Consider the following 12061-nt stretch of genomic DNA (forward strand, 5'->3'; position numbering starts at 1 on the left):
GTCACAATCACCTGCAGGCCTTGTTCTAATAAAAAAGACAGATTGCTGGAGTCAACTCCTGGAACTTCTGACTTAGTAAACCTGGTACCTGAGAAGTTTCATTTCTAGTAGGTTGCTGGGTGATGCTGGCACTGCTAATCCAGGGACCATGCTTTGAGAACCACTGCAGTAGAGATCAGTTTTGTATTTTGGAATTCTTATAGAAGTGAGGAAGGAGAATTGGAGGAGTCAAAGACCTACAGACCTCTTGGGAGTAGTATCGGGGAAGAGATTTGTGCTCAGTGTGATAGCACTAGGAATAAACAAGAGGCCTCATTTATAAACGAGAAGGAAAAGCCTGGCAAAATAGTGAAGCCTACTGTTAAGGACAGGGAAATGGGCCTTCCAATACTGGGAAACTGTAGTGGCCACTTTACTACCCATAGGACATGTATAAGACAGTCGTCTCAAGGACGCCAGCTCTATAAACACTAGAGGTCTCAGATGAACTACACAAAAATGGAATCAAATGATGCTATCTTCTGAGGTCTCTGGCCATGTTGGGCATGACACAATGATAAATGAGTATTCCAGAGAAACTAGGAGAAATGCTTTAGCAACCTAACCCTCTCCTGGGCCACATGGAAAGCTCTGCACGTGTCCAAAATAACTACCTGAGCTCACTGGGACCCTCGCTGCCAGGGATCTTTCTCATCTGTGAAAGAACTTGAGATTTGAAGCCTGGGAGTCTGAGGTCCAGGAACAATGCACCTGCAAGATGTCAGTCCAAGAATAGGGAATCTCATCCACTATTTTTTGGCTTCTTTCTTGTTTGACTCTCAAATGTAGAATACTTTGTCTCCCAATTTCAGAGACTTACTATAGACCTCTGCATGACTCTGGCAGCTTTGATCCTGTAACAACTGTGCTCAGTATTCAGAGAAACCAAATAAATTATAAACACAGTTTATATTTACAGTCTATCTCACTTGATCTTCTAAGTCCATGTGTATTTTTTATCATGTCCATTTTATGGACTTAGACAAGGTGAAGTCTGCAACCTTGACAGTACTATGCAAGATACCTGTATTTTCCTTTGAGCCTTAATCAGGACTGAGCATGTCTACCAGGATATACATCTTCCTGTCCTCCACTCTGTCAACTGAGCTATCAAAGGATGGATAGTAAACTTTATGCAAATGTCTTTTTTTAGAAACCCATCCAATTATCACTTAATACCAGATTTGGGTTACTGTGTTGGTCCAATGTTCGATGTCTTTACTGATTTTTTGACTACTTGTTTATCACTTACTAAGAGAGAAGATTGTTCAAATATCCAATAATGATTATATATTTTTCGATTTCTCCTCTTAGTTCTGTCAACTTTTGCTTTTTATATCTTCAAGTTATATTATTAGGTACATATAAATTCAGAAATATTGTGGGGTCTTTAAATAGAATTTATTTTTTAGAGCAGTTTTAGATTCATGGCAAAATTAAGTAAAAAGTACAGAACTCCCATATACTTCCTGACCCCACCCCACCCCCAGCCTCTTTCACCATCAACACTCCACACCAGACTTGTACATTTGCTACAATCGATGAACCAACATTGACACATTATTATCACCCCAAATTTATATTAAAGTTCACTCTTGGTGTTGCACATTCTATGGGTTTTCACCAATATATAATGACATATATCCACTGTATCAAATGGAATAGTTTCACTGCTCTAAAAAAACTTCTGTGCTTTGCGTATCATCCCTGTCTCCCCCTAACCCCTGGCAAACATGGATTTTTTTTTACTTTGACCATAGTTTTTCCTTTGTCCAGAATGTCATATAGTTGGAATCATACAGTATGTAGCCTTTTCAGATTTCACTTAGTAATATGCATTTAAGTTTTTTGTCATAGTCAGTTTGGGCTGCCATACAAAATACCATTGACTGGGTGACTTAAACAACAAAACTTTATTTTCTCACAGTTTTGGGAGCTGGAAGTCCAACAGCAGGGTGCCAACATGGTGGGGTCTGGTGAGAGCTTTCTTCCCAGCTTGCAGATAGACACTTTCTCACTGTGTCCTCACATGGCAGAGACATAGACAGAGAAAGCAAGCTCTCAGGTGTCTCTCCTTATAAGGGCTCCAATCTCATCAGGAGGGCCCCATCCTCAACTGTTATTTGATAAGTGTTAGTTTAAATATTAGAAGACAAAAGCAGTAAGGTAAAGAGGCACATACTGAAAGCATCTTCAATGTTAGTTAAGAGTCTTTAAGTTGAAAATAATTTTTGCTAAAATAAAAAGGGGGGGGTTTCTGTAAGGATTCAGGGAAGTCTCATAGATTCCAAGAGTGGAATACAGTGAGGCCTCCCTCTGGAGTGGGCCATAGCTAGGGACTTGGAAAGTATCTAGGCTCCCTTTCTGGCTATCACCTTTCCTCTTTTATGTGCCTTGGCATTCTCTCACTTACACTCTTTCTGGAGTAATGCTTTCTCTGCTTCTCAGTCCATGTGGTAGAATATGATTGATTAACATACCACACCAGAGTGATACATTTGTTACAATCTATAAACCAACAATTGACATATTATTATCACCCCAAACCATAACAGCTACTACAACTCCAATTTCCTTTCTAGTAATTGTGGGCTAATTATTTGGACCAACCTCCTGGAGGAAAAGTGATAAAAATATTGGATACAATTTTACCATATCTCCTTAAAAGCATCAAGGTACTGATAAACAACTAATAGGCCAGAATCTAAGGAAAATATGGAATCCAAGAGGTAAGGGGAGCATTGACCTTTGTAGACCTGAAGACATTTGCTAATTACTGCAAAACTGGGGTATAGTTTTGGCAGCCTCTTTGGGTGGGAGAAACAAGAGGGACAGATGTCATGACCAGCAACTACCAAAGGTAGAAAGTCTAGTAAGACACTTTCCCAAACATTAAGTTGAAAATCCAAAGAGCTATTCCTATAAAGTACAGATGAACAAGAACTAAACCTACCGCTATCCTCCCATTTCTGGTAATTGTTGTGAAGTGCAGCAGAAATCATCTGAGTGTAGCAAGGGAAAATACAAAGGATAAGCTTTCAACTTTTCCTGAGAAGCTATGACCACAGGTTTACCTTCTTCCTGATTTGCATCTTGGATTTACATCATTTTGGAAGCCCAAGTAATGTCTGGTCATGAATGTCTTTTTTAGGGTCCTTCTGGGTTGATAGTGCTCCAGGTGCCTATGAAAAATAAAAGGAATATATAGATTTCTTTTTTTGGGAAGAGAGCTTCATCCTAGCCTCAAAAATTCTCTGCATCTAATTTTGCAAAGATATTGAGCAGTAGACATTCAAAGATGACCAATTACACAAGGAAACAAAGTGACATGAGTAAGAATCAATTAAAACAACAGATAAAATAACATTGAGATTATCAGTTATAGATGTTAAAATAGCTATAATTGCCATGTTTAAAGAAATAAAAGATAAGCTGGCAAATATTTGCGAGGAATAGAAAATTACAAAATTTGGCCTGTTGGTGGGATTGCAAACTGGTGTAGCCACTATGGAAAACAAGTATGGAGAATCCTCAAAAAATTAAAAATAGAAGTACCATATGATCTAGCAATCCCTCTTCTGGGAATATATCCAAAGGAAATGAAAACATTAACTCAAAAAGATTATCTAGGGGCAGCCCTTGGCATGCAGCCATGGTGGCAGCTCTGGGGCCATAGGAGTGGGGTGGGGGGTGGGAGGTGACAAGGTGCTTGCTGGTGGCTCTGCGGGGCTGGACCCCAGCTCTCCCAGCCATGTCAGCAGATGCCCATTGGTTGACAGCAGAGGAAAGGAAATAAGTTATACTTGACCTTAAAGCAACACCATAGTCGGAATTAAGTGAAAGAGATGCCATCTACAAAAAGTTCTCCTTCAAAAATTTTAATCAGACATTTTGTTTTATGTCATGAGTTGCCCTACAAGCAGAGAAGATGAATCATCACCCAGAATGGTTCAATGTGTACAACAAGGTCCAGATAACACTCACCTCACATAACAGTGGTGGACTGACCAAAAGAGATGTGAAACTGGCCAAGTTTATTGAAAAAGTAGCTGTTTCTGTGTGATTTCTTCCAAAATGCATGTAAAATATATATATATATATATATATATATATATATATATATATATATATATATATATATATCTTAGGTGCAATGTATTTTGAAGGCAATTTACATGAACAAATTAAGTTGTAAATTTAGTTCACCTTTATACCACGTTTTGTAAAATCAGTGCTTAAATACAAAATGATTTAAATTTGAGGGGAAAAAAAAAGATGATCTACAACCTCATGTTCACAAGCAGCATTATTTATTATTTACAGTAGCCAAGACATGAAAACAACCTAAGTGGATAAAGATAAATGGATAAAGAAGTTGTGGTATGTGTATACAATGGAATATTATTCAGCAATAGAAAAGACGAAATCCTGCAATTTGCAACAACATAGATGGACCTTGAGAGCATTATGCTATGTAAAATAAGTCAGAAAGAGAAAGACTAATACTGTAAGATTTCACTTATATGTGAGATCTAAAATAAAACCCAAACTCATAGAAAAATGGGATCGGTTATCAAAGGTGAGGGGTGTTGGGAGGGGGAAATAGGAGAAAGATGGTCAAGAAATACAAGCTTCCAGTTATTAGATAATTAAGTTTTTAAGTACATGTAATGTACAGCATGATTACTATGAAAATTGTTAACAATGCTGCATGATATATTTGAAAATAATTAAGAGAGCAAATCCAAAGTGTTCTTATCATAAGGAAAAACTTTTTCTTTCTCTTTTTATTATATCTATATGAGATGATGGATGCTAACTAAATTTAAAGTGGTAATCATTTCACAATATATGTAAGTCAAACCATTATGCTGTATACCTTAAACTTATACAGTGATGTATGTCAATTATATCTCAATAAAACCAGAAAAAAAATGGCCTAGTAGTTTTAAAAAGGAATTAAATTGAACTTCTAGAATTGAAAATTATAATTTATAATTATAATTGACTCAGTGGGTAGATTTAACAGCTGTAGGGAGAATTGATAGATTATGGGTAAGAACATGTAATCCAGAATGCAACATGGAAAGACAAATAGACAGAAAATGTGGAAGAGAGGTTAAAAGAAATGGAGGACAGGGTGTGAAGGTCTAATATAGGTTTAATTTCAGTTTTATAAATGGAGAAAAAAATAGAGCAACAACGTTTGAAAACATGGCTGGGAATTTTCCAGAACTGAAGAAAGACAACAATCTACAGATTTATGAAATCCCATACCCAAGAATCTGACACCTTAACCATTGGGAAAAACAGTCACCTCAGATTCAGCCTACCTAAATCCTCGTACCCCTCTGCCCTCTCCAGATACCTATGTCTCCTTTAGACTTTTTTTTTCCTTTGCAACTATGTTCTTGTTTCTTCAAGCTTTAATATTTTAGAGTCCTCCCTGGCTCTTTCCTCTTTATTGTCTCTTATTTCTTCTTTATTCATGTCTAACTTCAGCAGAATCTGTCTTCGCTGTGTCTCCTCCATTCATTTTTTTCCTTTCCAGTCCGTAACTGTTGCCCTCTTGCAGCTTTATGTTTGAGCGTTTGCACCATGGCCAATCTCTGGTGTTCCCTTGACTCTAGTTTCTCGTTCCTTCAATTCATTCTGTATATCTATGCTTGGTGAATTTCCATTTTCAGTTTTTAAAAGGACAAAATTTCATTCCAGAAATCTCTCTGTCTCCTACTAACCTGTGTTCTTACCTTCTCTCACTTTCAGGAGGGCAGTTATCTGCCCCAGCCAGTGCTCTCTGCCTTGGCCCCTTAAATGCTTCAGTCTTTTTCTCAAACTTTGCTCATAACTTTTCTCCTACCAGAGATCACACTGCCCTCAAACTTGTGTAAGCCTTAACCTCCCTTCAAAGTGCCGCTCAAGCCCATCCTCTCCTGAAGGCCTGTGTCTATCATAGCTCACGCTGTAAATTTGTAAATCTTGGCACTGTCCACCGTCCCCTCACACCTGGCACAGCTACTTTTGTTCTCTTTCATGAAAGCTAAAGTTCTTTTATTCCACAAAACCATGACAATGACTTCAAGGTAAAGACCCTATCTGGATGCCTTGTTCCTACTTCAGAGCCTTGCACAGAATTAGAATTCAGTGTCTAATGAATAAAGGGATGAATTAAATAGCTAGTTAATGAATGCCTGTTCTGGCGCTGAGACTTGAACTGTGAGAAAGGTCCCTCTGTCTAAGGAATTTAAGGCAGAGAACTGTGGTAGGCAACTTTCTCTGTACCGGGTTTCGCTTAGTTTTCATAAACAGCTGCTGGGAGGGCAAAAAAAAAAAAAAAGGTCTTTCATTTTGTTAGACTGTGTTGGGTTGGGTAGACTTCTCTAATCTTAAAGTAGTGCTGGTCCTGTCACTGACCCCAATATTGCGCGATCCCCAGCAAGAACCTGCAGACTGAATTCCAACAGTAGGGAAACAGACTGAAATGATATTCGGGCTTTGTTGGTTTCCAGCACTCAGATATGTTAACGAAAGCCCAGCATAAAAGTCTTCCTTTTCAGGGAAGAATCGAGCGCGCTACCCGTCAGGCCCTATAGCTCAGGGGTTAGAGCACTGGTCTTGTAAACCAGGGGTCGCGAGTTCAAATCTCGCTGGGGCCTTACAGACGTTCATTATTATTTTAATATTCTTCTCACCCCCAGCCTTCTTCTCTCCGGTAACCTTCACTCCTGTGGAAATTCCGCTCTTTATATCTTCTCTCCGCACTCCAGACCTCCGCAATAACCACCGTTGAGTAGAACGGCTTCCTCTCTTGTTCCTGTGCCAGTGTGCAAGTGGTGCTTTGCTACCTGGGTTGTAACCGAGTACATTACAAGCTCAGGGAATCGCTGCGGGCCTGTGCGGACCCGCGCGCTGCGAGAACCGGGAGCGCGGCCGGAACCGGAGCGGAGAGGAGGACAGTGGGGTAAGAGAATGGGATCGAGCCCTCAACACCCGCTCTGGGCAGGCTTGCAGCCCAGGGCAAGATTCTCCTGCGGGCCTCAGCCGTCCGGCAGAACGTGGGCAATCTGGCAAGGTTTCCTGTTTCTGTGGGTTTTCGAACAACTCAGGATGTCAGCGGGGAGAATTCAGGTTGGGTCACTAAATTTGTTATTGACTCAAAGAAACTGTGGCTTCCTGTTTGGAAAACCTTAAAAATATTTTCACCAAAAGTCAGTTCTCACAGAAACACTGGGCTTACCGGTATATACTCTATTCCACATCCTCTCGGTCCCCGAGTCTGCGATGTGTGAGCGGAAGGGAGCTGCAGCTGGCCTGGGTCCGGAGGCGAGCGCAGGAAGTGAGGAAATGAGGGGAGGCCCGTGCCCTTCTCCCTGGGCTCCGAGTTGCGCGGTCAAAATTGTGCCCCACAGCCCCAGCCCCCGGTTCTCTGATGCCTGGGTGGCCGCTCCCAGTCTAGACACACATCATGCCAGGGAGGCCCCAGGTCTGCGCGCTCGGTGAAGACAATAGCCCGCGGGTCGAACAGACCCCCCCACACCCACTCTCCGCGGGCTGCCTCGGGATCCACCCGCTCTTGCGGCGCCTGTGAAGAGCCCACGTGTTGGCTCTGCTTGGAAGCCCCGCGGTGAAACAAGAGAATCCACCTCTAAAAGGGCTGTCTCCAGCACTGCGAATGAACTGCGAATGCAGGACGTTCTCACGAGATGGTTACTCTGTTCACTCGCCAGTAACCACAGGGCTATCCCATACCCGCCTCTATTTATCGATATCCTGAATAGGAGGTTACACAAGATAAACCTCAGTTCTCCCTTCGATAGCTCAGCTGGTAGAGCGGAGGACTGTAGCACATTCCTGTCTAGTTATCCTTAGGTCGCTGGTTCGATTCCGGCTCGAAGGAGGAGCTAATGTTTTGGAACAACTGTTGCATTCGGTTTCTTTCATTCTCTATCTCCCGGAGTCGCTTTCTCCAGACCCTACATCATCATGAAAAATTGATCCGGTCGGTTATGGTTGTTAAAGCATGCAACAATTCTTCCAACCAAGTGGCAAGGTTTTAATTCCTTCTCTAAGACGTTGTTTGTTCTGGTTTCTGGTTGGCAACCCAGCTGCCTGAGTTTCAAAGGTCGGAGACTCAAGACCATTCCTTGGTATAGACTATTGAATAATGTACGTACTCGTGTGTGTTCTCCGGCCTTCGGGAGTAATTTGCGGAACAAACCCCTTAACTGGGACTTTCAGCCCGAGTGTCTGATCCACACTATACACACATCCATGCAAAAAGAGGTCTAGAAATGTATTTAGCTGTTTATATATTTTTATAGTTGCATGAAAAGATTTCGAGCCGGATCAGGAGGGAGGGACAGGATTTGACGTGAATTGGGATGAGACTTGGGGAGAGAATTCCAGACCCAGCAAACAATTTAAGCAAATTTGGGGAGATGGAAAACCTGACTCTCTTTCAGGAAGACTGCGAGGGGTCTGGAATAGCCCAAAACTCGCCAGACTGGCTCGCCTCCAACTGACTCCAGCTCGCGGTATTTTGTGGCCGACCAGTCCTGCCCTAGGATCTTCTGCTCGCGCGAGGTACTGCAGCATGCGACCGGCACACTTCCTGTGCGTCTGTCCTGGGGCTCAGGGCCCTACAGTGTTGCAACCCAACCGCGCTCCGGCCCTCGGGCTCCAATCCGGTTCCCTCAAGATTCGAGCACGTGGCTACACCGGTTCGGGCGGGGTTTGGTGGAACTCAGAAATGTGGGCTAAAGTCTGAAAAAGCTGCCTCTCCTCACCCCATGTAGCGTCCGGAAGGGTCCAGGACGTAAATCTGGGAGAATAAGCGAGGCCAGAGCTAGAGTTAGACGTGAGACTTCATGAAGATGGAAGGAAAAACTAGGCAAGGCGAAAAGTAATTTCACGACTGAAAACAAAACTCTAGAATAGTGTGGCAGCCAATTGCTGACCGGAAAATGAAATCCAGGGTAAACAGTGATGAAAGCTGATTCTTTGTGGCTCGTTGGTCTAGAGGCATGATTCTCGCTTTGGGGGCGAGAGATCTCGGGTTCAAATCCCGGACAAGCCCTAACTGTCTGAATTTCTTTTGCGCCCCCTTTGGGAACTTTCCCAAAAGTTCCGTGCAAACTTTCACGCGTTCCGAACTGTTCTGCAAAAGAGGTACACTTAACAAACACAGGGCAGATGAGGCTGATGACCTGTGAGGGACGAAATTGCCTGGCTTCCTGAACTTTAGGGGCCTGCCCGCTCCTGGGAGCGGGGGCCCGTGTCGTGCCTTGGCTCCAGGGCGATTGTGGCGCGGTCTGCGGGTCGTCCCGGCAGGCCGCGTCTTCGAGGCCGCTGGGTCTCGTACTCAACTACAGGCTCTCTCCAGTCTGGAATAGCGCGACATGCGCCAGACCACAAGCAGGGACCCGCCCCGCTGTGCCTGGGGCGGGGGCTGCTGTGGAGCCTGCTTGGGAGGCGGGTCCAGGCGCTACGGGTCCCCTCTGAGAAACAGGGTGCGGTCCCAACTACCCAGGACCTAGCCCGCCGACCCCACCCTCCTCGCTGCACCCGCATCTGGTCAGTGTACTCACGCTCACCCGACGCAGATCCAAAGCAGGACTCAAAACATCACTTTTGCGTTTCTACCAGCTCCCCACCATCATACAAAGGAGAAGAAGCGGGTGAGAAAAAAAACTTCTCTTTCCACTGTCCTGCGCGTTTCTGCAGCTTTATTCCTAGGTGGGTTCACATTTCTGCTCCCCCTTCTCCTCGTCTGTAGCTTTACCAGGGGTGTTTTGGCCGAGGGATTCTCTTAGCAGAGGCAGTTGGGGGCTTCTCCGAGAGAAGTTTTTGGAACCAGACTGGAGGAGCTGAGAAATGGGAAGGAAGATAAAAGTGCTGTACTTGTAGAGTTAGCGATTCTACATTCACACCCCATGTTTACTTTCTGCAGCTGGGCAGAGATGGCAGCACAAATGCCTATTGCCTAGAACGTAAGCTTGGAGGGGATCACCCCGTTGGCGAAGCCCAGGGAGACCCCGGGGAGGCCTGCATTAGCTCAAACTAGTAAGGATTCTTTGCTTGGTACCCAGATTGATCGGCAGATTTACGAAGCAGGCCTTGTGCAGTTTTTGCAAGCGGAACTGACATTTGGGGACTGGTGTTTTCATTTTCTGTCTGCTCACCGCTGTCTCCTCACCCTTCACCCACCCTCAGCCAGTGTGTGAAGTTCTTGCAGACACTGCCAACAGCCGATTCTTGAAGCTTTCTTAGTGGAACATCAGGATCCTACTCTGAGACAACACATCAAGTGACAACAGCACATGGGCATAACAAGACATCTTTATTTAGGAAGGACAGTAAAAACAGTTTCAGCATCATTCTAGAGATTAGGGAAATCTAAAATGAGCCAAGACCTTCCCTCTGTGTCATTAAGAACCTTATAATCAAGTCATAAATGTAACCACCAGAAACCCAAGTGATACAATTATCTGAACAGCACGTGGCCAACTTCCTAGAAGCAGCCTCAAGTATTCAAAGAGCTACTTAGCTATACAGCTACTAACTAGTTAGTGCAGAGGATAATTGTGTTACAGACACTTTATTTCAAGCAAAATTTTTTTAACAGATAAAGGGGGAGTAAAAGCATTTTTGGAATTTATGGAAATATTCAAAGTAGTTTTCTCATAAACAGCAATTTTCATGAGCCCTTTTAAAATTAGCTTTGATTTTCTAGAATTACTAGTATAAAATATGAAAGCTATGTGGTGCATTGGAAAGCTTCTAGTCGTAGGAATGCTAGATGTTCCTTGAGCAATACATGTTCTCTTTCTCTATTCTTCAGATTCTACATCTGTAAAATGAGGAGTTAACAGATGGTCTCTGAGGTCCCTTTCTTTCTTATTCTATACTGCATCGAGTGGCCAGGTATTATAACAGGACTCTTATAAAAAAAGAAGATACTCTAGTAATAAGAAGAACTCTCATTTGGCAGAGAGAATGGGGAAAACCATTCCAGGAAAAGAGGAATGGCTCTGGCTATTGTCAAAAGTGCAGATGCCAGGTTATAAGCAGGCAAAGGTAAGAGGCTTGTCCAGTTATTGCTGGAAGCATTTTCCAGTGTGATTCATAAATTAACGTAGATGACTAAGAAAGTGGACCAAAGCAGGCCAGCAAAACCCTTCTTTAGTTGTTTTCATCTGCATTTGAGCAAAGAACACTTTCTGTAAACAGTTATTCTCAGAAGAACATTTTGAAATAGCTGGGAAACAGAGAATGGGCACAAAGCCCAGAGTTTGTTGAAAAGTGAATGATTAATTGTTGTTTGTTTGGAAATAGAGCCATGTCAGCAGGACTTTGTCCTCATTCTCCCTCTTTCAATAGTGTTTCCCCTTCCTGGAGGTGGAGGCATGATCCTTCTTATCATGTGAGCTTCCTCCTCTTTTAACCACTACTTCTGTTACTAAATCAGTTTCATGCTTATAGACCTAAAATATGTAAGAATTATAAAGGAACTTAAAAACTAACCCCTTCCCTCCATTACCTAACTTTACAATTAGTCTTTAGGACAGAAGTAAACACATGTACTTTGTACAAAGGGGGAAGGTACACCGGCACGAGAGTCCTTAGAAGGAGAACCCATGCTTCCTGTATCTGTGTGCAAGAAAACTATTGGCTTGAAGTGGAGACATAGAAAAACATTTCAGAAGAAGGGGAATAACTTTCAAGTTGAAGCTGTCAGAACATGTTAAAAATATATGAGTATGTTTTTCAATTGGCAATTGCTTCACACCTATTTAAAATATTGACAAAGATATAATGTTCATTAATCATAGATTATAATTCTTTGTATTTTGAAATACAAAGGAGTAGGCACTAAGATGCATTTTAATGAAATCACAAAACTTTTTTTCCCAAAAAAACTTTATTTTCTGTTTCATTATAACTTGTAACATTGTGCCAAGCTGAGAATAAAAACAATTAGAATGAAAGCAACCATTCCCCATTCACCCTGACTCTTTGCATT

General features: G+C 42.6%; 3 protein-coding genes, 2 non-coding genes and 1 pseudogene across 19 annotated transcripts in view; 5 read left to right on the forward strand and 1 right to left on the reverse strand.

Annotated features, from left to right (window-relative positions):
• The window catches only part of OR6S1 (olfactory receptor family 6 subfamily S member 1), a 25109-nt gene extending 16890 nt beyond the window's left edge, over window positions 1–8219 (reverse strand). For 4 of the 12 annotated variants that reach the window (XM_074327962.1, XM_074327967.1, XM_074327970.1 and 1 more), the window contains exons 1-2: window positions 7277–8213; window positions 3114–3221 (exon numbers count right to left, since the gene is read on the reverse strand). In XM_074327962.1, coding sequence (XP_074184063.1) covers window positions 3114–3131 — 18 coding nt within the window. In that variant the 5' untranslated portion in view covers window positions 3132–3221; window positions 7277–8213. Of the gene's footprint in view, window positions 1–3113; window positions 3222–6731; window positions 6970–7276 lie in introns of those variants that run through there. The other 8 variants (XM_074327966.1, XM_074327965.1, XM_074327968.1 and 5 more) reach the window with 6 other exon arrangements.
• LOC109438547 (pterin-4-alpha-carbinolamine dehydratase 2) lies at window positions 3728–4119 on the forward strand (annotated as a pseudogene).
• Window positions 6623–6695, forward strand: TRNAT-UGU (transfer RNA threonine (anticodon UGU)). The gene has a single exon. It is a non-coding gene; the product is annotated as a tRNA-Thr (tRNA).
• RNASE4 (ribonuclease A family member 4) overlaps window positions 6976–12061 on the forward strand; it is a 21842-nt gene continuing 16756 nt past the window's right edge. The window contains exon 1 of one of the 4 annotated variants that reach the window (XM_074327976.1): window positions 6976–7000. The gene's annotated coding sequence lies outside the window, so the exon portion shown is untranslated. Of the gene's footprint in view, window positions 7001–8501; window positions 8623–9584; window positions 9775–12061 lie in introns of those variants that run through there. The other 3 variants (XM_074327975.1, XM_019718484.2, XM_074327974.1) reach the window with 3 other exon arrangements.
• TRNAY-GUA (transfer RNA tyrosine (anticodon GUA)) lies at window positions 7847–7936 on the forward strand. The gene is given in 2 exon segments: window positions 7847–7883; window positions 7901–7936. It is a non-coding gene; the product is annotated as a tRNA-Tyr (tRNA).
• Window positions 9584–12061, forward strand: part of ANG (angiogenin) — a 12422-nt gene continuing 9944 nt past the window's right edge. Inside the window, exon 1 of the mRNA XM_019718492.2 lies at window positions 9584–9716. The gene's annotated coding sequence lies outside the window, so the exon portion shown is untranslated. The remainder of the gene's footprint in view (window positions 9717–12061) is intronic.

The sequence above is a fragment of the Rhinolophus sinicus genome, linkage group LG03, assembly GCF_036562045.2.
Source record: "Rhinolophus sinicus isolate RSC01 linkage group LG03, ASM3656204v1, whole genome shotgun sequence".
Classification (NCBI taxonomy): Eukaryota; Metazoa; Chordata; class Mammalia; order Chiroptera; family Rhinolophidae; genus Rhinolophus; species Rhinolophus sinicus.